General features: G+C 60.4%; 3 protein-coding genes across 5 annotated transcripts in view; 2 read left to right on the top strand and 1 right to left on the bottom strand.

Annotated features, from left to right (window-relative positions):
* The window catches only part of Pak4 (p21 (RAC1) activated kinase 4), a 36,168-nt gene extending 33,972 nt beyond the window's left edge, over nucleotides 1–2,196 (top strand). For all 3 annotated transcript variants that reach the window (XM_076837741.1, XM_076837742.1, XM_076837743.1), the window contains 2 exons: nucleotides 770–904; nucleotides 1,298–2,196. In XM_076837741.1, the coding sequence (XP_076693856.1) occupies nucleotides 770–904; nucleotides 1,298–1,453 (291 nt within the window). In that variant the 3' untranslated portion in view covers nucleotides 1,454–2,196. The remainder of the gene's footprint in view (nucleotides 1–769; nucleotides 905–1,297) is intronic.
* A 9,198-nt stretch (nucleotides 2,197–11,394) lies between these two features.
* Nccrp1 (NCCRP1, F-box associated domain containing) lies at nucleotides 11,395–14,293 on the top strand. The gene is made up of 6 exons (XM_076839512.2): nucleotides 11,395–11,704; nucleotides 12,090–12,152; nucleotides 12,230–12,281; nucleotides 12,823–12,918; nucleotides 13,891–14,029; nucleotides 14,153–14,293. The coding sequence occupies exons 1-6, from the start codon at nucleotides 11,395–11,397 to the stop codon at nucleotides 14,291–14,293; spliced, it is 801 nt and encodes a 266-aa protein (XP_076695627.1).
* A 1,314-nt stretch (nucleotides 14,294–15,607) lies between these two features.
* On the bottom strand, nucleotides 15,608–16,255 carry Sycn (syncollin). The gene has a single exon (XM_076837535.2). It carries the CDS (start codon nucleotides 16,253–16,255, stop codon nucleotides 15,608–15,610), a length of 648 nt encoding a protein of 215 aa, XP_076693650.2.
* Nucleotides 16,256–22,212: the final 5,957 nt, after the last annotated feature.

Here is a 22,212-nt window from a genome sequence, read left to right as displayed (position 1 = left end):
TCCTTGCCCTGGCCTGTGTCCCCTCCTTGCCCTGGCCTGTGTCCCTCCCGCCGGTAGCTGCTTGGAGCAGGACTCCTCCCTGATCAATCCGCAGGACTTGACCCAGTGCCTGGCCAGGAGAAAGGCACCCTGGGAAGCACATGGGGGACTCAGGCTGGAGTGGGGTCACTCTGGCAGGGGAAGCTGGTGTGACTCTGAGGGGACATCTCAGAAACGTCTGAGACTGACAGAAACCCTCACAATCAGATTCAGAAAAATGTGAAGCTCGTGGATCCCAGAACCATCCCAGGCTTCCGACAGCCACCACGTGTTTGTTCCCTCCCCAGCCCTGAGTTCCTCGGGTGGCCCGTGCCCGGCAGGTGCCCCCCGATGGAGCAGAGGCGGTCTCTGGGGGAGACGCTCTCCCCTGGGAGAGCCTCGCTGTTTCCTGGGTGTTTCTGCTGAAGTCCCAGGACTAACTCTGATTGGCTCAGCTTGGTCACGTGCCCTGTATCCCCACAGCTGACCCAGCAGCCTAGGTCATGGCCACATTGGGCCACATTAGACCTGGTGCACTGAGAGGGAGGTCTCAGCGGAGGAGGCGCGAGTGCCCTTAGAGAGCAGGCGGGCAGGGCCGGGCGGGCAGACCCTCAGGTGGAGCAGATGGACATGTCAGGGCCATCCTGGGTCCAGGCGTCCAGGAGCAACAGGGCGAGGGCAGAGCCAGATCCTCACCCAAGGCTTCCCACGGACTGGCCGCTCCTTCTCAGCCTGCTGTCCCTCCCCCCAGGTGGACATCTGGTCACTGGGGGTTATGGTGATTGAGATGGTGGACGGGGAGCCCCCCTACTTCAACGAGCCACCCCTCAAAGCCATGAAGATGATTCGGGACAACCTGCCACCGCGACTAAAGAACCTGCACAAGGTCAGGCCCTGGCAGTGTGAGGGGCAGGTGGGACTGCGCCCCAGACATGGCACCCAGGGTCCCGCACCTCATCGTCCCCAGAGGTGCCGCCCAGCCGAACATGCCACATGGCAGGGCCGGGACCTGCCCGCTCGCCCAGACAGGTCAGGCCCACCGCAGGGCCCGGCTGTGGCCACGTCCTCCCAGATCGCAGCAGTGGGAAGGAAGTGAGCCCCAGAGGCCGTGGGTGGTCACTGCCCCAGGTCAGACTCTAACCCGGGCTTCAGGGCCCTCCCTGGTCAGCAGGTGCCATCAGCACATTAGAGGAGGCAAGGGTGACCTGAGGAGGTGGCAGCAGAGCTGGCCCTGGGCCCAGTGCGGGGCTCTCTCGACCCTCCTCTGCCTCCCCCACAGGTGTCGCCGTCCCTGAAGGGCTTCCTGGACCGCCTGCTGGTGCGCGACCCGGCCCAGAGGGCCACGGCGGCCGAGCTGCTGAAGCACCCATTCCTGACCAAGGCCGGGCCGCCCGCCAGCATCGTGCCCCTCATGCGCCAGAACCGCACCAGATGAGGCCAGCACCCTGGCCCTGAACCAAAGAGCCCTTGGGTCACCCTGCCTGCCGGAGGCCAGTAGGGCAGCGTCCCCACTCCTCCCAGCCCACGAGACACTCCGTGTGGCGCCACCTCCTCACTGGGGGCTTTGTGGGACCTACTACTGAACTCTGGTTTGGGACTTTGTGACTTTGAAAAACACAGGGACTTGGAGCAAGTGAGGCTCCTAGGACCCCACCCTCCGGGGCAGGCCCTCCCCTGCGTCTGTCTCCAGGACAGATGGTCGGACGGATGGCGGCCCACACGTCGCTGGGAACTTGCAGCAGGGTCGCTGCAGGCGGGGACATATGGAAGGTGTGTGAGTGCGTGTGCCTGCGTGTGCACCTGGCAGTCCCTCTGTCCTCAGCCCGCAGGTGGGCGTCTCTGAGACCTTGCCTGGCCTCCAGCCTCCTGAGCCATTGTGGAGGTCCATCATGAATGTCTGAGAGTGGCCTTCTCCAGAGCCCGCACCCCTGGGGCTGCAGGGGTCAGGGGGCCGCCCCAGCCCCGCCTCTGCAGCTCCTGACTACTGCACCAGACAGCCTCCGTTTTCTAGAGATCTATTTATATTGTCATTTTATAACACTAGCCCTGTCCCCAACTGGGGACAGACGATCCTTGTTCTGTGGGGTGGCACAGGGACAGAACCACTGCCTGAAGATCGGGTTCCTGCCCCGCCCTCCTGCGCCAAGTGAGTTTTACAATTAAAACATTTTCTTGTTTTGTGGGGTTTGTGCGTGTGGTGCCTGAGGCCCCGGTCTGGCTGCTTGGGGTGGGAATTCATGGGCAGGGGCCTGGCTGACCGGGATTTTGTGACGGTCCCCCGCCCGTGCCCCAGACAGGAGTAGGACAGACCCCGGTCCTGGAAGCAGCCCAGCAGGGTGAGTCCACGGGCCACAGCTGCCAAATGACAGTTTCCTGGAAACTTCGAGAGTGTTTTGAGCTGATCTCACCCTCATCGTGACTACTGACCAGACAGCAGATGAGCCAGTGACAGCAGATGAGCCAGTGACAGCAGATGAGCCAGTGACAGCAGACTGGCCACGCGACAGACGGGCCAGTAGACAGACGGGGTCTTTAGGGACCTGATGAAGTTGAGTGACCTGGAGCTGCCAGCCTGAGCTGCTTACTCCGTCAGCAGAGGGCGTCCCCTAAGCCGAGGGGCTGAGCCCAGTGGGTGGCACGGAGGTGACCACCTGCCTCCTCCCCAGCGCCCAAGAGGCGGGCAGAGGCTGACAGGAGCTCCCCCTGGAGCCCAGAGGGCACCCTGGCACCAGGACCTCTGCCTGCTGGCGGGGTGGGCTGAGGTGGGTCCGCCAGACCTGCCCTCGCCTGGGCGTCCTTGGCGCTCACTGTCGGTGCCAGAGCTGTGCTCAGCCCGCGGGGTCCCCACGGGGACAGACTTAAGCCTGAGAGTGAGGAGCCACCGCAGCACGAGAACCTTCTTGAGGCCCAGGGAATGGCACGTTCTGGAAAGAGGAGGCCCAGCTGCAAGACGAGGCAGAGACCAAGACCCAGCCAGGAGGGCCCGCGGGGGGCGGCTCTCGGGGACACCCCTCGCCTTGCACTGAGGCTTGGCTCTGTCTCAGCCTAAAGTGAAGTGGACGGCCTTGGCCATGGGCAGTTCTGCCAGTGCCCACCACGGGCTGGGGAGCAGGCTCTGCTGCGCTGTGCGAGTTGTTCCAGAAAATAGGAGTCCAGGCAGGCGCACGCCAGGCTCCTTGGTGACTGCTGGTTGGGGCGCCCTGTCACTGCAGTGGAATGACGTCCTGGGGGAAGGGGAAGCTGTGCCAGGCCCTGTCCCCAGGGAGCAGCCGCTGTGGGTCAGGGACACGCAGGCAGCAGGGGAGGTGGGGGGGGGGCAAAAAGCCCAGCAACCCGTGAAGACAGGAAGCTGCCGCCACCCACGTGCCATGCTGGGACAAGGGGCCAGTGTGGTCACTTGCGGGAGCACTGGGAGGCCCGCTTGCCTCTGCTGTGGCCCACCCCCCGCCTCCACCCTGGGCTTCAGGTGCCTCCTGATGGCAGAGCCGGCTGGTCCCGCTGCGCCTGCCGTGGCTCTCAGGCCTCAGTCTGGGCAGATCGGGCGCTCAGAGGGCGGGTGTGAGCCTGGTGGCAGCCGCCTGGGGCCACAGGGGGCTCACTTTGCCCAAGTGTGACTGACCAACCTCCATAAGCAACGGACGTCGACTCGGGGCCAGGAGGTGCTGTGGCCGTGCTCAGGCCCAGGGTCCAGGCAGAGGAGTTGAGGGGTGCTAGCCCGTAGGCGGGAGGGTGGTGAGAGGCCCCAGATGAGCCACTTAAACAGGTCAGACCAGTGCAGCAGCCTGGGAATGTAGAAATGCAAACTTCTGGGTCCCACCCCAGGCTGAATCAGAAACTGGGTGGAGCCAAGCAGTCTGTACCCCTGCCATGCTGGGGACCACACGGGTCAAGGACTGTTCAAGTGTGCAAACCCCTGAGGTCCACACTGCTCGGGTGAGACGCGGAGCCGCGTGGGATCCCCCCTCTGAGGCGTTGGATCCCAGCGACCCTCCTTCCACCTCGTTCCTTCATTGGAACTAGCGCTCCTCGTGGGACAAGGCACAAAAGGCCACACCACCACAAAGAGCTGGGAAAGGTGGGGCGCTCTCCTCCCAGGACTTGACCCAGAAGCAGCAGCATTTCTCCGTGGGCCAGTCACACACGGCACCTGGGCGCGAGGCACGTGGGAATGCAGTCTCATTCTGCACAGCCCTGTGGCCCTCAAAGCTATGGAACTGTGATTCCTCGCCTCAATGGTTCTTTGAATTTTCTTGGCCTCACGAGGGCAAAGGTGCGAAGAGGAAGTCTAGAGAAGAAAGAACCCAAGACCAACAAGGGCACGCAAAGGCGCACAGACGCGGGTCATCAGAGGAGTCCAAGTCAGACGACCCGATGCCGTCTCACGCAGTGAGTGAAGTCAAGTCGGCCTTGGTCAAATTAGGCACCGGACACATGCAGCTTCCAGTCACTCCAGCAGTCACCCTGGGACTTCCCAGAGCCATGTGCAGTCTAGACACGGAGACCAACCTCGAGGGTGGCCACGCAGCTTTATTTATGGGGCCGGAGCTGGACGCAGCCTGCGTGCCCTTTCTGGGGACAGTGCAAAAATGGGGGGCTGTCCCCAGGATTCCTGTGCAGCTGTCAGAGCCAGGGACCAAGGGTGGCCCTGGGGAGGAGAGTCAGGCCACTGAGACACAGAGGAAGTGCAAATAGCAGGTCCCTGCCTTCACATTACAAATTAAGGGCATAAACAATGGTCCTCATTTGCAAGTCAAAATACCAATTAAATACTACAGGGACAGACTCTGGGGATCAAGGGAAAGAAGCCGAGGGAGAAGCAAGACCTTAGTGGCTGATGGCCGTGCTCTGGCTATTTTCTCAGCAAAGGGCACTTCCCCAAGTCTCAGGTATCAAAGGTAAAAATTATCCAGGTAAACCAGGCGACGTGGCGCACCCCTGTCATCCTGACAACTCAGGAGGCTGAGATTGGAGGATTGCAAGTTTGAGGCCAGCCTCAGCCTCTTGGCGAGACCCTGTCTCAAAATAAAAAAAATAAAACAAGGACTGGGGGTTGCTTACCTAGCATGTGTGAGGCCCTGGGTTCCATCCTCAGCACCACATAAAAATAATGAAATAAAGGTGCGCTGTTCACACACAACGACCAAAAAAAAGAAAAAAGAAAAGACTGGGGGCGGGGCTCAGTCGTAAATCACCCTTGAAAAAAAAAGGGATCCAGGTGTGTAGCCAGGAGAGGAGAGGGTGGATCCACCTGCCTCAGTGGCTCCTGCGGGGTCCACACTTCATGCCTCTGGCAACACCCCACGTGTATCAGAAGACCCACTTCCCAGATGTGGGGACTGAGCCCCAAGTCGGGGCCAGGCCGTGGGCTGGTGGGGTGCCTCAGCCCGGCCCAGGAGCCTCGAATTCACTTTTCCCCATGGCCAGGCGGGGACATCGGTAGGCAAGCGGGTGAGAACCAAGGGCCAAGTTTGGAGGGGCAGCCCCTGCCCAGGACTCTTGGCCTTGAAGGTCACCAAATGTTCTGATTTTTTATTTTTCGAGAAACCCCCATTTCCCTGCTGAAGCCCTTAGATTTTAGAGGAACCAAATCACACAGACAGGAGCCATCGGCCACCATCAAATCCAACTGCGTCCCGCCTCTTCTAAGCGCCTGGTTTGACCTCATTCAACCCGAGTGGGCTGAACGGTGTCCCCAGGAGACGTGTCCTCAGGGACCCAGGAGCCCGACCCTTGTGAACAGAGCCCGCAGCTGTGGCTGTGTGTGGTCTCCAGTCTCTGGGAGAAGCCAGAAGAGGCAAAGGATTGTCCCCAAAGCTCCCGGGAGCGAGGCCCTGCTGACTCCTAGATCTGCGGCTTGGGCTTCCAGGACGTGGGAGCCGCGGTCTGAGCCCCGTTTGTGGCCACGTGTCCAACAGCCCAGGAAACAGGAGGAGCCCCGGACCAAGGCCCTCCCTCGGCCCCTTCACAGATGTCACCCAGCCAGGAAGGGGGGCACTGGGCTTGGGGTCTCTGCACATACTCACCATGCCACACAGGTCACTGTGCCCCTGGAGGGACCACAGTGTGGACAGGAAAGAGTCAGCTTCCCTCTTCCCCAGGTGGCCAGTCCCTCCACGGGCCCCGAGAGGCGGCTGGGGCGGCCCAAGGAGACGCCCAGGACTGGGGGACAAGCGGGGCTCGTCCTGGGAGGTGGGACAGCTCAGCGTCTTTCTGCAGAAGCCCCGGGTCATCTTTGGAGTCCCGGGACCTCGGCGGCGTCCTCCCCCGCTTCTTTCCCACCCTTCCTCTGACCCTCCACCAGGTCTTCACGGGGCTGGGGAACAGGTGACCCAAGCCCAAGGCACCAAATGCACCAGATGGCAAAGTCGACCTTCCTCCCCTCCTCCCCGCCCCCAGTTCCCCTCCTGACAGCCACTGGGACAAGAGTCCGCTGTCTCCTTCCAGAAAAGCAGCACCCACAGGAAACAGTGCCCTCTCTTGGCTTTGCGGGTCAGCATGCTGCCCGGGACGTCTGCGTCTTGCTTTTTCCTGCCTAACAATGCACCTTGGTGGCTGTTGCTTGATGGTACCTAAAAAGCAGCCTGGCTCTTGATCGTGGCTGTGTAGTACTCCTCCCAACAGATGAACCAGGACAGATGGAAACTGCTGTTGACAGACACAGAAGGAGCTTGTGGCTGTTGCTGTTCTAAACGACACCACGGCAGAGATCTCACTGGCACATGGATTTACCCAGCACACCTACACTTCCCCGGATGCTCACCTGCCCTGGGCCCCAGGTCATGCCTCTGGGTATCCCAGATCCTCTGGTCCTCCTCTGGCTCTGACCACCCCAGTCTCCGTGTCTCTCTTGCTGTCTCTATGCCTCAGCCTGTCTCTTTCCCTTTCTGTTCATCTCTTTGAGCCCAGTGATGCTCGACCACGGAGCCACATCCCCAGCCCTTTTTAGTTTTTATTTAGAGACAGGATCTCACTAAATTGCTTAGGGCCTCGCTAAGTTGCTGAGGCTGGCCTTGGCTTTGCCATCCTCCTGCCTCAGCCTCCCATGCCGCTGGGATTCCAGGTGTGCGCCACCACGCCCGGCACTCAGACTATCTTTGACTGGCTCTGGCTCCTTCTGAGTCTGTCTCTTCCTCCCCTGTTGCCCGCCCCCCCATCTCTGTCCCTGTCACAGCTGGCAAGGGAACAGACCTCAGCTCACCACCTGCCACCCCAACACGGAGCACTCAGCCCAGCCCACCCTGCCCCACCCCAGCCCCTTCCAACGCAGCCTCCTGCCCTGCAGCCCTGGTGGGAGCCCGGCCTGCTCCCCAAGCCTGGGCACCCGCTTCCCGCAGGCTCCGTTTTAGGGACATGCTGGCTTCTGGGGTGACGTGGGTTCTGCAGGGAAGCGGGGGAGCTGGCCCAGGTTCCGACTGGACGCTCTCCTCCCGGCCTCCTGGCCTCCTGGCCTCCTGGCCTCCTGGCCCTCTGTGCCTAGCAAGCGGAGCCGCTGGACCAGCCTGGACCAGGACAAAGAGTGAACAAACCTGCCCCAGGCCCTGCCCAGGCCCTGCCCAGGCCCTGCCCTGGTGACACTGACATTCTGGCGGGATGAGCCAGATCATGACCCAGCAAACACGTCCAGGCCTCCGCGGATTTCTGGAGCATAATAAATGCAAGGAAGGACGGGGTGTGGCGACAGAAAAGCAGAGCTAGGACGTCTGACTCGCCCGGGAAGACCCCTGGCCATCCCTGTACGTGAGGACAACCAGCAGTGCCTTAGGAAGTGACGTCGGAGTGGAGATGAGGGCGGCTGTGGAGGCAGCTAGGAGAAGGCCATGCGGGCGGAGGGCAGCATGTGCAAAGGCCCTGAGACAGGAGGGAAGCTGGAGGGTCCAGGAGCAGCAAAGAAATATGGAGCACTGTGTGCAGGACAGGGGGTGCATGGGCTGCCCCAGCAGGAACCAGGGTGGACTGAAGCTCACTCCTGGGGAAATCCAAGGCTTCAAGAAGAAATGTCCTTTGCCAAGGACACTGTGATTATGGTAGGCGTTACTTCCAGGCAGCCTGGGCTTCTGCACAATGCTCCGTGTTGTGTTGTTGTTGTGTGTGTGTGTGTGTTGCTGGGAGTCAAACCCAGGGCCTCTTCCAGCCCAACACACCAGCATTACCTGGGAATTCATTTAAAATGTAAATTCTCGATGGGTGCCGTGGCGCATGCCTGTAATCCCAGTGAATGAGGAGGCTGAGGCAGGAGGATTGCAAGTTCGAGGCCAACCTCAGCAACTTAGTGAGGCCCTGTCTTGATATAAAAAAAAAAAAGGGCTGGGGATGGGGCTCACTGGTAAAGCACCCCAGGGTCAATCCCCGCCCCAGAGTTAAAAAAAAAAAAAGGCAAAGTGTCAGGAGCACGGAATCAGGGGAACGGGGTAGAGGCCAGCAGCCCACAAGCTCTCTGAGGGCTCTGACGGGCGCCCAAATTTGAGAACCATTGAGCTAAGCTCTCCTGCCTGCCCGAGCCTTGTCCCTCTCCCCTGAGTGTCCCCGACTGCAGTGGGTGGACAGTGGGACCCATGAGTGCTGCTTAATCTGGGAAAAAGGTCAGTTGAGCTGGAGACCTCGGGGTGAGCTGGTCCTGGGCCATCTGGTCGACCCACAGCACACTGACCACTGAGTGTCCTGAGAGGAGGGAGGCCCAGGGGCCACACAGGCAGGGGCTGCAGTGACGGGGCTGTAAGCAGAGGGCGCAGCAGCCACCAGACACTGGGAGAGGCCAGGAAGACCTCCCTAGTACCTCTGGAGAGAGCCACCAAATGCCACACCTCGAAGGGGCTTAAGGACAGGGAGCCGCCAGGGAGGAGGATCATCCTGGTGTCAGGGACAACGCGGGGCTTGGCCCTAACCTAGCCCCTCCCCAGGGGCCCTGGCCCAGCCGAGAGCACAGACCCTGGGGCCCAACTGCCAGTGTCCAGGCCCCAGCCCTGCCATTCCCTGGGCAGGTACTTCACCCCCCCCCGTGCCTCAGTTTCCACATCTTTTTTGGGGGCACTGGGGGTCGAACTCAGGGGCACTCGGCCACTGAGCCACACCCCAGCTATTTTGTACTTTATAGAGACGGGGTCCCCTGAGTTGCTCAGTGTCTGACCCTGGCTGAGGCTGGCCTCCAACTTGCAACCTTCCTGCCCCAGCCTCCCAAGCCGCTGGGATTCCAGGTGGGCACGGGCTCCCGGCCTGATCCGCAGAGTTAAGTGTCTCTCAGAGGCTCCAGGCCCTTCCAGATTCCCAGCGTGGGGCTTGGGAACTAGCCTTTTTCTTTCTTTTTTCATGGACACACACCTTTATTTTATTTAGTTAGTTTTATGTGGTGCTGAGGCTTGAACCCAGGGCCTCGCACATGCTAGGCGAGCGCTCTACCCCTGAGCCCAGGAGTTGGCCTTTTAAATAAGCTTCCCGGGTGATCTGACTCGCCATAAGATCCGGAAACCACTGAGGGTGGGGACATGGGGGGCACGGGGTGGGGGAGCACTCCAGGAGGAAGAACGTCACAAGCAAAAACCCCAGGATGGAGCCGGCGCCGTGGCGCACACCTGTATCCCAAATCCCAGCAGCGAAGCGAGACCCTGCCTCAAAAATAAAAGGGCTGGGAGTGTGGTTCAGTGGTTAGGCCCCCGGGTTCCATCCCTGGGACCAAACACCGCACACCCTGCGATGGAGAGAACGGATCACGGAGGGAGGAACCAGAAATCCAGGGCCTGAATCCAAAGAGCTGGGGTCTCCTCCTGAAGGCACTGGGGAGCCATGGAGGGTTCAGGTGAGAGAGCGGCTGGCTGGGCGTGGTTATCGTGCCCTCCCACTGGGCTGTCGTGTGGTGGGTGGATCACATCTTGGCCCAGAAGGCCAAGACGTGGGCAGCATGGTGGGGTCAGCGCCTCCTGGACTCCTCAGGCCGCTCCCTCATGGTGTCCCTGGCTCCCGGCCACTCCCTGCCCTGGATTCTGGCTCCACTTGGCAGAGGTCCTCCTGCCCATGACAGGTCTGCGGCAGTGAGTGGGCAGCCCGGGCGAGGTGCGCTGAGTGCCTGTGGTGGCCGGGAGTGTTCCTGGCTATGGGTGTGTCATGGGTTCTGCTGGGGACTTCCGGGTGCACCCTGGGTCACGCCTACCATCCGTATCCTCTGATGTGCCCCCGCAGGGCCTGGCCACTTCCGGGGTCTCCCAGGCAGGTCACCTCGCCCATCTGGCCTCAGTTCCACTATCACAGCTGCTGCCTCTGCAAGCTGTACTGAGGCTGAATGAGTTCAAGACGGACATTAATGTCCCCATGTCCCCTGTCTGCTTCTGGGTGAACCAGTGTTTCTTCCAGGGGTGGATTTGGCTCTGTGTCCTGTGCAGCGCTTCTGAGTCTCCAGGGTGTGCCCGACTCACCAGGTCCAGCTGTGCAACCTAGGGGAGTTACTTGACCTCTCTGTGCCCCAGTTTCCTTGTCTGCACCCGGGCATACCAACAGTGTGTGTGGAGGCCGGTTGCTCCACCTACAGGACCGGGAAGAACGCCTGGCGCGCAGGCAGCCCTCAATTACCCGAGCATCATCACTGGGGTGTCACGGTCTGTGACAGTTTGAGCACATGTCCCTGTGTCTCAAGGGAATGTGGAGCAGGAAGTGCCGTGGGAACAGGTGGGGACCAGTCCCAGGAGGGTGGCCCCTATTTTCTCATCTGCAGAGTGAGGAACAGCAGCACCTCCCCGGGCTGCACTGGGGTCCGGGGCGCCCCCTCCCCACCTTTGATGGGAGATGAAATGGACCCAAAACGCCTAGAGCAGCACCTGCAAGAGGGGCACTGTGGGGACAGCTAGTGACCGTCCCCACGGGGGGCCACTCTGCGCCTGGCTTTTCTGATCAGCGTGGGATGTGGCAGGAGGTGGCCCTGGGCACCTGGCCCTACAGGTTCCTCCACACCCGCCGGGTCCCCAGCGCCCATCCCCCTGCGCCCATCCCCCACTGCAACGCCCCTGGCCTGGGGGGAGCCCAGCCCCCCGCCCTGCCCCCCTCTGCGGCTCCCCAGGTCCCCACCTTGGCCTCTGCGCCTCCCTGGGCCTCACTTTACTGCCCGGGACCGAGAACAGCGGGCCGAGGGCGAGGGCGCAGGGGAGGGACCGCAGAGGGACAGGAGGGGGACGGGGTCGGGGTCAAGGAGCCCCTCTCCTGCCGGGTCCCTTAACGAGGTGGCTCGGCCCAGGTGGCACACCCTCTCCGCGGCCAGCGGGTCCTCAGGTGGCCCCGGGAATGGGGCGGGGCGTGGGGGGCGGGAACCCGGGAGGAGGGAGGTGGCCGGGCGCAGCGCCGCCCCCAGGTAACCCCGAGCCCCGCGGAGCCGCGACAGTCGCGCAGACCCGGGCGATGGAGGCGCAGCGGGACCGCGACGCGCTCGGCGGCGGGACGGGGGCTGACGCGCCCGAGAGTCCCCAGGAGCCGCCGCCGTCCCCGCCGTCCCCGCCGTCCCCGCCGTCCCCGCTGTCACCAGCCACCCCCGAGAGCCCGCAGCTCCCGAAGCCCGAGCCGCCCGCGGAGGCCCACGCGCGGCAGCTGCTGCTGGACGAGTGGAGGCCCCTGGGCGGGCGCCTGCAGCTGCCCCCGCGCCTCACCTGGAAGCTGCTGCTCGTGCGGCGGCCGCTCTACCGCAACCTGCTGCGCTCGCCCAACCCCGAAGGTGCGGACGCTGCACCCGCGCCACCCGGACCGTCTGGATCTTCCTCTTGGCGGCTCAGTTTCCCCGTCTGTTGTTCCCACCCCCTCCACCTTCTTCATCCTTCTCGTTTCCTCTCTTGTCCTTGTCTGTCCCTGCGTCCCTCTGTCCTGCCCCGCATCTCCGCGTCCTAGCGTCTCTGCCTCCACCTGCGTCTCCCTGGGCGTCCCAGCCTCTGCCTGTCTCTGTCTCTGGGTGCCTCTCCCCCCGCGTTTCACCGCATCCCCCTCCGGATACCGACCTCTCCCGGGGTCTGAGTCACGGCTCCCTGCCCTTCCAGTGCCACCCCGGGGCAGGGAGGTGACGGTGCGGAAGGACTGGCCTGAGGCTCCCCCTTTGTGCATTTCAGGGATCAACATTTACCAGCCAGCACCCCCTACCGGCCCCACCCGGCAGCCCCTGGAGGCTCTAGGTAGGTGCTCCCAGCGGCCGCTAGGGGAGGGTGGACCCCCAGAGGAACCGGCTGACCCTTGCCTCTTCCACCGCCAGGCAATTTCCGGGGATGGCACATTAGAACAGAGACGCTCCAGCACGACCTCAGGTGAGCCGCAGGCTCTGGGGCCTGCCGCAGATTCCCTGCTGGGCAGCCTGCAGAAACTGACTTGGCCTCTCTGGGCCTCCTTTCCTGCTGTCAACAGGGTTGGTCATGAGAGAGGATGGGGGCCAAGCGCGCAGCACAGAGCTGGCTTGGTGCACCCAGCACCCAGTAGGTGCTCAGCCCATTCCACCGTTACTGTTTCTGTTCTCAGCCTCTTTCCCGGGATGGGAAGAGTCACCTGAGCCCCCACCTGTCCTCCATTACCTCCATCCCTGCTCTGTGCAGTGGATGAGAGGGTGGGACTTAGTGGCTTGGAGTCGCACAGGCCTGGGTTGGGTCCTGGCTCTGCCACTTCTTTGCTGCTTGACTTTGATCTTAAGCCTCAGTTTTCCCATCTGCACAAAGGGTTCAGTTTGCATCGACTCCAGGGGGCGGTGGGAGTCAGACGGTCAGGCGCCGCTGCGGGTGGGTCTCCTCCTCCCAGGGCCTGGGAGGCCGGGGTCACAGCGGGTGCCAGACCCCACCTCCCCTGCCCCCTCCACAGCTGGACGGTGAAGCAGCAGTGCGTGAACCTCCTGGCCGAGGGCCTGTGGGAGGAGCTGCTGGACGATGAGCAGCCGGACATCACCGTCATGGACTGGTGCGTGCCCGCGCAGGCGCTTGGTGGCCCAGGGACCCCCAGAGCCCAGACTCCCCCTGCTCCCCCTGCTCCCCCTGCTCCCCCGACACTGAGCTCCTCACTGACCCCCGGTCCCAAGCTGCAGGCCCCATCGTGCCCAGCTCTCCGGCCCGTTCTCTGAGTCTCTCAGGTTTCAGCCTTTCCAGGCCCCTAAATCTTTGGGCTTCTTTGAGGCTGTTCCTTTTTGTATGAATGCTTGTCCCCTCTGTTATTGTTTTTCCTTTCTTTCTGGTCCTGGGAACTGAACCCAGGGGCAGTGTACCCCTGAACCACATCCCCAGCCCTTTATTTTCATATTTTGAGCAGGATCTCACTAAGTTGCTAAGGCTGGCCTCTAACTTGTGATCCTCCTGCTTCGGCCTCCATAGTTGCTAGGTTATAAGCATGTGCCACTGTGCCCGGCTTCTCTGTTATTCTTGGGGTGGATTCATATATATGAACACACACACACACACACACAGACTTTTTTTAGTTGTAGATGGACACAATACCTTTATTTTGTTTATTTAGGTGTTATTATTAATTTTTTTTAATGTGGTGCTGGGGATGGACCCCGGCCTCCTGTGCCAGGCGAGCGCTCTACCTCTGAGCCCCGGCCCAGGATGGCTCCCTTGACTGCAGGAGTCAGTAGCACAAGGCTGGGAGGAAGCCTCCCTGACCACCCCCTGCTGGGTCACATGGGTTTGCCCCGGGGCTCTGGGTCCCCGTCCCATCCTGACCCCTCTGCCTGCGCCCCCCTTCCATCCCAACCAGATGTCACTGTCCCCCTGGACTGAGTCCCCTGAGGACAGGGCTTGGGCCTACCTTGGTCCCTTGGCTGCCAGGGCCGTCCAGGCTGGGCCTGCAGACTGGGTGGTGGAGCGGGCATTGAGTGCGGGAGGGGACGCCAGTTGTTGGGACCTGGTGGCAGCCCAAGACCCGACCCCCCTGCAGGTACGAGGACAGCCGACTGGACCAGTGCGTCTACGAGCTGCACGTGTGGCTGCTGGCCGCGGACCGTCGCACGGTCATCGCGCAGCACCACGTGGCCCCCCGGAGCTCTGGGCGTGGCCCCGCTGGCCACTGGGTACAGGTGAGGCGCCTGGCCCCGCCCCGCGTGACAGCCGCTGCTTCCCCACGCTGCTTCCCCACGACCTGGCTGGGCGGGCGGAGGGGAGCAGGTGGGCTCTGACCAGGACTCCCTCCCACCGCCCAGGTGTCCCACGTGTTCCGCCAGTATGGCCCCGGGGTGCGCTTCGTCCACTTCCTGCACAAGACCAAGAACCGCATGGAGCCGGGTGGGCTTCGCCGGACCAGGGTGACCGACTCCTCCGTGTCTGTGCAGCTCAGGGAGTGACAGGCTGACCCGGGAGGAGCACCCCTTGACCTTTGACCCCGACCTTGGCTTCTCCCCCGAAACCTTCACACATCCCTGAATGTCTGGCACTCTGAGCTCCAGAGGCAGGGCCACTCCTTGCAAAGTCAGTGCTTGTCAGATAGTAGGTGCTCAATAAACTTCCTGAGTGAATGAATGGCCACCTGTGCCCTGGGATGCTGGGCGCTGCCCTGGTCTCCCCTCCCTAGAACGTCCCTCGGTTCATTTCTCCTTTGCACACCCTCCAGCCCTTGGCCCTCCAGCATCTTCGTGAGCCCTGGACTTTTTGCGCTGACCCTGACCTCTGGTTTCTTCACACTCCTCCCCAGTAAGACCACGCGACATCCCTCCCACCCTCTCCTCTGTCTCTGAACCCCTAGACTCTTCCCAAGTCATCACGCCCAAGCTGTCCCCGTGCCCCTCCTCCCACCATCCCTGTGTCTCTGCCCTAGTCCCCCAGGTCTCCAAACCCAGATCTCCACCAAGGGCACTTGTCCCCAAGGTCAGGCTCTGGCAGACCGCTCCTCCGTGCCTGCGTTGGGGGTGGCCAGGGCCCTGAAGGCCCCTGGTGTCCCAGACCCGTCTCCTGAGGGTCCCAGCTACCTGAGGGCCAGAGCGGCTCGGGGCAGGATTTGTACCCAGCCTGGGGACGTTTCACTGCACAACCACCAGCCAGCTCCTCCCGCGGCTCCTCCCGCGCGTCTCTGCGTCCCACCCCAACTCCACATCAGAGCTGGTGGCTGGGCCACCAACCGCTGTCCCCACAGTCCCACCCAGTCCTGCGTGGACGTGGGTCCCAAGCACAAGCAGATGGCAGACGGACAACTTGTCAAGGGCTGTATTGCAGACAGGGTGGCGGGTGGCGGGCTGAAGGCGCCCTCCTGCAGGGTCTTGAGGCCCCGGGCTGGGTGGGGGCTGCGGTGAGAGACCCTCCGGGATCAGTTGCACCTGCAACGTAATCCAAAATGGTCACCGGGCTGTCAGGGCTCAGGTCCAGGGCGTGGTGGGGGGCTGGGGTGGGGGTCCAGGGGCTCTTGGGGAGCGCAGCTGGGCTGCTTTGGGGTGACACAGCAGGTGCCAGCGTCGGGGGCCTGGGTATTTGAGTGTAGGGTGGGCTCAGGGGCCTCCAGGGCTGGGCTGGGGACTCGGGGACTGATTTGAGGGTTGGTGCTGATCTAGGGGGTGCAGGTGGGTGCCAGGGCGGCTGGAAGGGGTGTCCTGGAACGGTCCTGGGGTCTCCAGGGCTGGTGGGTTTCAAAGCCTGAGAGTCCCAGAGTTGCAGGGGGCGGGGGAGCTTTAGATGTGACAGTCTGCAGCAGGAGGCTGGCCTGGGCCTGGGGCTCCTCCTCCCAGGCGATCCTCCCTGGGGAGCACATCTGGGGGATCATTCCAGAAGGGGGGCGGGGTCTGAGTTGAGGTTGCTGAGGGATCCAAGGGGCAGGGGCTGCCTGGTGCAGGCTGGGGTGAGGTGCAGGGGGACCCTGGACTTGGGGACACCCAGGACTGGTGTCTCTGGGTGGCGGCTGGGGCGGCCCCGCGGCGCGGGCACCTGCAGTACAGCGCGGAGATGGCGTTGGACCAGTCCCCGAAGATCCCACGGCGCAGCTCCTCCAGGCGCGGGTAGGAGCCCGAGGAGAACTTGCGCGTCTTGCCGGCCTTGCCCGCTCGGGACCACACGGTGAGCTCGCAGCGCGGCGCCACCACCAGCGAGGACGCCGTGTTGGCCCAGCCCGAGGGCAGGAAGGGCAGGTCGGCGCCCGGCTCCACCGAGAGCTCGGCGCCCCGGCAGCAGTTGTCGTAGTAGGGGTCGCTCTTGTCGTAGAGCTTGGCGCAGGTGCGAGTCCCATCCTCGCGCTTGAGGTCAGCCGGCACCGGGCAGGTGCCCTGGGCACCCGGGACAGCCACCAGGGCCAGGGCCAGCAGCAGCGGGAGCAGGAGGGACATGGTGACACGGCAGGGCTGGCCCCCTCGCGGTTTTATGCACCTGAGCCGTGGGAAGGGAGAAGGTGCAAGATAAGGACTTGGGAGGGAAGGAGGGGGCACCTTCCCCCAGTGGGGACCTCCCCGGCCCAGGCCAGGGACACAGGAGAGCAAGCTTGCCCAAAGCCTGGCACCTAGTGTTTGACACGGCAAGGCCACCATGGTCAGTAGGCAGGACTTGAGGTCATTTGCAGTACATAGGGTGGCTTGGGGTCCCTGCATGGGGAAGGCAGGGTTCTCAGGCACTGACCAGGCCGCCGAGGGTGGTGGCCCCCGCCTGTCATCCCAGGGCACCTGCCTGGGCAGCCTAGAAAGGGAGAGAGGCTGGGAGCTCAGGGCTGGATGGGGCCTGAGCGCAGCCCTGCAGGAGCTCTCCAGAGAGGACAGGGTCAGCGGCGCAGAGAGGCTGACGGGGAGACGGCTGCGGCTCTGTGAGTGAGCACGAGTCCGAGCCTCAGTCTTCTCATCTGTCAAGTGGGTATTGCTTCTTCCTATACCTTGTGCGTGTGGGTGAGATTACGGGGGCCGTGAATCAGAGAAAAGCCCAGGGAGCCAGACGGCCTGGGCTCACGTCCCAGCAACTCCACAAACCTGTGCACAGCACTGTCCCCAAGGCCTCATGGGCACACGGATCCTGTCTTCTCCAGAGGGCTGGTGCAGGATCAATGAGTTAATCCAGGTCACAGTGTTTAGAGGAGGCCCAGCTCTTGCCGAGAACCACAGAGCACTGGCCATCGTCATCACTATTAAGACCCCTAGCGGGGAGGCTGGCACAGATAAGAGCCATGAAATCTAGTCTCCAGACATCAGCCGTCACCACAGCCCAATACAACAACACTTTGCTGCCTTCCAAGGCCACGGGATGAGCCCTGCCTTGGGGGTGGGTAGCGCAGTGGTTAGGGATTCTGACTCTGCCACCTGCTTGCTGAGTGGTCGTGGGCAGGTGAACTTACCTCTCTGAGCATCGTTTTACTCCTCCCTTCAATGGATAAGAGAAAGTAAGGTTTCTATATAAAGTGATCTGTTCTCATATGAAACGCTATGAGCACGCCATGAGATTATTACTGTGATATAAATACATGTTGTATGATATTGAACAACAACAAGGAATGGATGTAATATATGAAGAGTGAGGGTGGGTCCCGGCAGGTGCCCAATCAACAGGAGCTTCATGACTGTTCTCACAGTGATCCGACCCCCCGCCCTCCCCTGGCCAGCTCCGGGTCCTTCTCCCCGCTTTCCTCCCGTGACCCTGTGAAATCTAATCTCCAGCTGCTCACTTCCCAGAGAGCCTCCTTGACAGAGCCCCGCCTCCTGGCACTGCAGCGAGACACGTAAGTGTGGCACGGTCACCCACAGTCCCACCCGTGAGGGTCCCAGGAGCCTGAGACACAAAGGGCAGGGAGACCCTGAAAGGGAGGCAGATCCAGGGCCAGCGCCACGCAGAACCACGGAGACCAGGGCATGTCACCAGTCCAGCACCTGCACTCACACGGGTAGGGGACAGGGCAGCTCCTTCACACTGTCCCCAGGGTGACACCACTGGTGGTCACGGATTCTCACTGGTGAATTCCTCTCCCCCCCCTCTCTCCCCCCCCTCTCCTGGGGATGAACCCAGGCTCTGCGCTCTAGGCTCATGGCTCTCAGGGAGCCTCACCCCAGCCCCTCACTGGTGACTTTGGGAGGTCTGCACACTTGAGTGCCAACGCATGCTTGATCCGCAGGTCTGGGGACACGCTCACCGACACCCTCATTGGAATGTGCACACAGTGGAGTCCCACCAACAAGCCCCCAGCCCCGGCCCCCAGCCCTGCACCCACGAAGTCTCCGTGCGCACCTGAGCCTCACACGTGCGTGCAGCGCTCCACCAGGTGTGATCCCCCGTTTATCAGCACAGACTGCACAGGGCTAGAAAACATCGGCCTCTCTTCACTACACAATTTTTTTTTTTTTTAATTTACACCAAAGAACGTCCTGCCCTTGGGGAACCCATAAGCCCTTGAGAAAGTGGGACAGTAAGGCAATAATTGGGCACCACGTGAATACAGTGCTAGCAGAGGACTCGGGGCGAGCGGTGGGGAGAGACAGGCTTGAGGTTTTAATCTCCACCGCTCTGCTTTGGTTTGTCTAGGAAACAGAATAAGAAGCCCTCTCTTCAGATCCCACCACCTTGACTCCACATTTTTCAGCAGACAATGAAAAGGTCACGGCCACAGACTGCCACTGCCACTGGGAGGAAAGAGGAGGCGTCTGCCTCCCTCAGGATGGCACCTAGGCGCGAACGGCATGGCGGGTGGCACGTGGTTCAGTTGACGTGCGACGGGTGTTGGGTGTTGGGTGTTGGTCAGATCGGCCCTGAGGTTCATGTGGGGCCATCAGAGCTCATTACCATTGTGTCATGATATGTCACTGAACAGGATTATTTTTATGTACAGTCACTCGTCGCTGAACAATGGGGACACATTCCGAGAACTGTGTCGCGATTTTGTGGTGCAAACGTGGAATACGTACACAAACTAAAGCGACATATGAGGTCACTAGGTGATACCATCTCAGGGGACCAAATCCTCTATGTGGCCCCTTGTTGATGGAAATGCCATTATTTGCAAGCATGGCCGTAATTCCCAAGGGATGATATGACCTCAGAGAGCCATAAATGGTTGGGAGGCAGTGGTTCTCAAAGTGTGGTCCCTGGACCAGCAGCAGCAGCTGCTAGAACACTAAGTTCCACTCAGCCCCACCAAAGCAGGGACTCTAGGGCGGGACCCAGCCACCACCCCCAGGTGATTTTGATGCACAAGAACTTGGGCTTTGGTCCAGGGCTTCAGACATCACTGGTTGTATATTAAATTTAGATAATTTTCTGTATTGAAAACCCCCATTTGCTCAGCTCCTTTAAAAGTATATTTTATAGCCAGGCGCAGTGGCAGGCGCCTGTACCCTGCTGCTAGGGAGGCTGAGGCAGGAGGAACTCGAGTTCAAAGCCAGCCTCAGCAAAAATGAGACGCTAAGCAACTCAGTGAGACCCTGTCTCTAAAGAAAATACAAATAGGGCTGGGGATGGGGCTCAGTGGTCAAGTGCCCTGAGTACCAAAAAAAAAAAAAAGGGAATTTTATATAATCTTCCTGGTTGCAAAACCTTAGCGATTAGAAAAAAAGAACATTTATTTCTTGGCGGGGGGTGTCTCAGGTGGATCTTCATAGGGCAGTGCCTGGAACCCAAATGCTTAAGATGAACTTGAACTTCTCCGACACAGACAAGAAGATCGGTCACCATCTAACGTCAGGACACGGTTGACATCCATTTTCTCAGACACACCTGCGTGCAGGTGAGGGGTGCCTTTTCTCAAGGTTCGCTGGGTCCCACAGCCACCTTTGGGTCTAGGCCAGAGCTATGCATAGGTGACCCAAATTGCCCGTAGCCGGGAGGGTCCCGCCCAGGGCCGGTTCTGACGCGCGGTCTGTGTCTCCTGCACAATCCGGGTGACGCCCGGCGGCCGGGGCCACTCATAAGTCTCCCGGAGACAGATCAAGCAAGAACACGGCCTCGACTTGGAACCTGCGGCGGGAACAGAGGTGAGCAAGGCCCGGGAAGGAAGGAAAGTGACGAGGGAGAAACTCGGACCAAGTCCAGAAGGAGCCGGGCGAGGAGATTCAACCCTCCGGGCGGCCGCAGGTTCGGCCCTAGCGGGCCAGGGAGGCGGGGCCTCCACGCCGAGCGCGGAATGGGGGCGGGGCCTCCACGCCGAGCGCGGAGAGGGGGCGGGGCCTCCACGCCGAGCGCGGAGAGGGGGCGGGGCCTCTACGCCGAGCGCGAGAGGGGGCGGGGCCTCGCTGGAAGCTGGACCGGGAAACCTGGATCCCGGAGCGGGCGCGAGGTGGCGCCAACGCGCAGAGGCTGAGCCAGTTGGTTCTGGATCCCTGGACCCGGGTTCAAATCCCAGCTCTGCTGCCTACGCGCTGTGTGACCTGGGGCGAGTAATCAACCTTTCTATGCTCCAGTTTCCCTCATGTGCGAAGTGAACGTGATTCACTCAAAACCTAGTTGCACCCGCTTGGAATTTTGAGATCTGCAAGGAGGTTGGCACTTGCTTTATTTTGGTAGTTGGTGCATCCCCCCTTTTTATTTTTAATCAATGATGAGTTACAGACGCACCCCTTTTAATAGTCTTTCCAAATGAGCAGCAATAACCCGTGACCTAGTGGATCTTGTGTATTACATATTTGGGGTTTTCTCCTTTAATGCGTTCTTATTTCAATAACAACGACAGTGACAACATTTCTTTCCTTTGTGCACTTGGCCTTTATTTCTTTTATTCTGTTTTCTTTGCCTTTATTGTGCTGTTCTTTCCTAGCACTTGAGATTGACGTTCGAGTCTCGTTTTCAGCCTTTTCTTTCCCCACATTTCTATTTAAGGCTTTATGGATTCTGTATAGGATCGCTGTGTGGCTTCCATGTGACAAAAAGCCCAGTGTGCTGAGACCGTTTCAGGCACACGAAAAGAGATCAGCAGTTTGCTAATGAAGATGCTGGTTTGGGTTATTGCTGTCGTTGTTATTATCATTATTGGTGCTGAGGATTGAACCCAAGGGCTCTGACCACTGAGCCACGGTCCCCACACCTTTTTGATTTTTATTTTGAGACCGGGTTTCACTAAGTTGCTGAGGGCCTCCCTAAGTGGCTGAGGCTGGCTTTAAACGCGCGATCCTCCTGCCTCGGCCTCCGGAGCTGCTGGGATTACAGGCTTGCGCCCCCGCGCCCTGCAGGATTATTATTATTAATCAGGGATCTTGAAGACGGAGAAAGATTCAGGGCAAGAGGCCTGGACCAGCCTTTGGTGAGTTTCCTACAGCGATCATAACAAATGACTGAAACTCAGTGGCTTAAGACGTCACGTTTGTTCTTGCAGTTCTGGGCATCAGGAGTCCAAACTGGGCCTCACTGGGCTGACGTGAAGGTGCCACAGGGCGGGTTCCTTCTGAGTGTGTGTGGGGGGCCTTTTCCTTGGGGTTTCTGGCTTCTGGAGGCCACCTGCCTTCCTCCTTCATCAAAGCCAGGAGCGTCTTCAAATCCCTTCCCATATCCTCCTCTTGTGCCTCTCTCTTCCCCCTTAAAGGATCCGGGTGATTGCTTTGGACTCCCCTAGAGAATGCAGGGTGATTCCCATAAGTGTCCCCTGAAGGCGCATGTATGAAAGGCCTGGTCACCAGCCCTTGGTGCTGTTGTGAGGGGGTGGAACTTAAGAGGAGGAGCCTGGATGGAGTCCTGGGTCACATGGGGTGGCCCTGGTCCTGCGTCTCTCTCTCTCTTTAGCACCTGGGTGCCATCAGGTGATCAGCTTAACTTTCTCACATGCTCCCGCCATGACGTCCTGTCCTGCTACAGGCCCCAAACCACCACCCACTGACCATGGGCTGCAACCTCCCAAACTGTGAGCCAAAATCAGCCTTCTCTCCTTCTAAGTCGTCATCTAAGGCATAACCATCGTGGAAAGTGGATCAACCCACCCCCTATCCATGGGCGATATGTTCCAAGAACCCCACTGGGGGTCTGAGGCCACAGATGGTACCCACTCTGTAGTGCTCTGTTATTTCCCTCTATATACAGACCTACGATGAAATTCAATGTCATTTCCATCTTGACTAAGCGCTTATCGTGCACTGTGGCTGTAATTTTTGCAGTTTGAGGTGCCACAGGAAAACCAGCGTGAATTTCCTTTTCCTTTTTTACAAATTCACAGATAGAAGATTGGTTTTCAGCAGCTCTTAGCAACCTCAGCGCAGGACTTTTTTTCTTTGCTTATTAAGTCAAGAGCATTCACCTTTTCACTTAAAGCAAACATTTTATGGCTTCTCTTTGACATATCTGAATTGCTGGCATCATTACTCTTGTGTTTTGGGGAAATTATTAAGAAAAATGG

Source organism: Callospermophilus lateralis, chromosome 18, assembly GCF_048772815.1.
Source record: "Callospermophilus lateralis isolate mCalLat2 chromosome 18, mCalLat2.hap1, whole genome shotgun sequence".
Classification (NCBI taxonomy): domain Eukaryota; kingdom Metazoa; phylum Chordata; class Mammalia; order Rodentia; family Sciuridae; genus Callospermophilus; species Callospermophilus lateralis.
This window is presented reverse-complemented; position numbering and strand designations above follow the sequence as displayed.

Excerpts from the sequence above, each read along its gene's own strand:
- Nccrp1 (XM_076839512.2), top strand. The coding sequence starts at position 11,395 with ATGGAGGCGCAGCGGGACCGCGACGCGCTCGGCGGCGGGACGGGGGCT. Across the intron at positions 12,153-12,229 it reads GCAGCCCCTGGAGGCTCTAG|GCAATTTCCGGGGATGGCAC; the intron begins GTAGGTGCTCCC and ends TTCCACCGCCAG. Across the intron at positions 12,282-12,822 it reads ACGCTCCAGCACGACCTCAG|CTGGACGGTGAAGCAGCAGT; the intron begins GTGAGCCGCAGG and ends CCCCCTCCACAG.
- Sycn (XM_076837535.2), bottom strand. The coding sequence starts at position 16,255 with ATGTCCCTCCTGCTCCCGCTGCTGCTGGCCCTGGCCCTGGTGGCTGTC.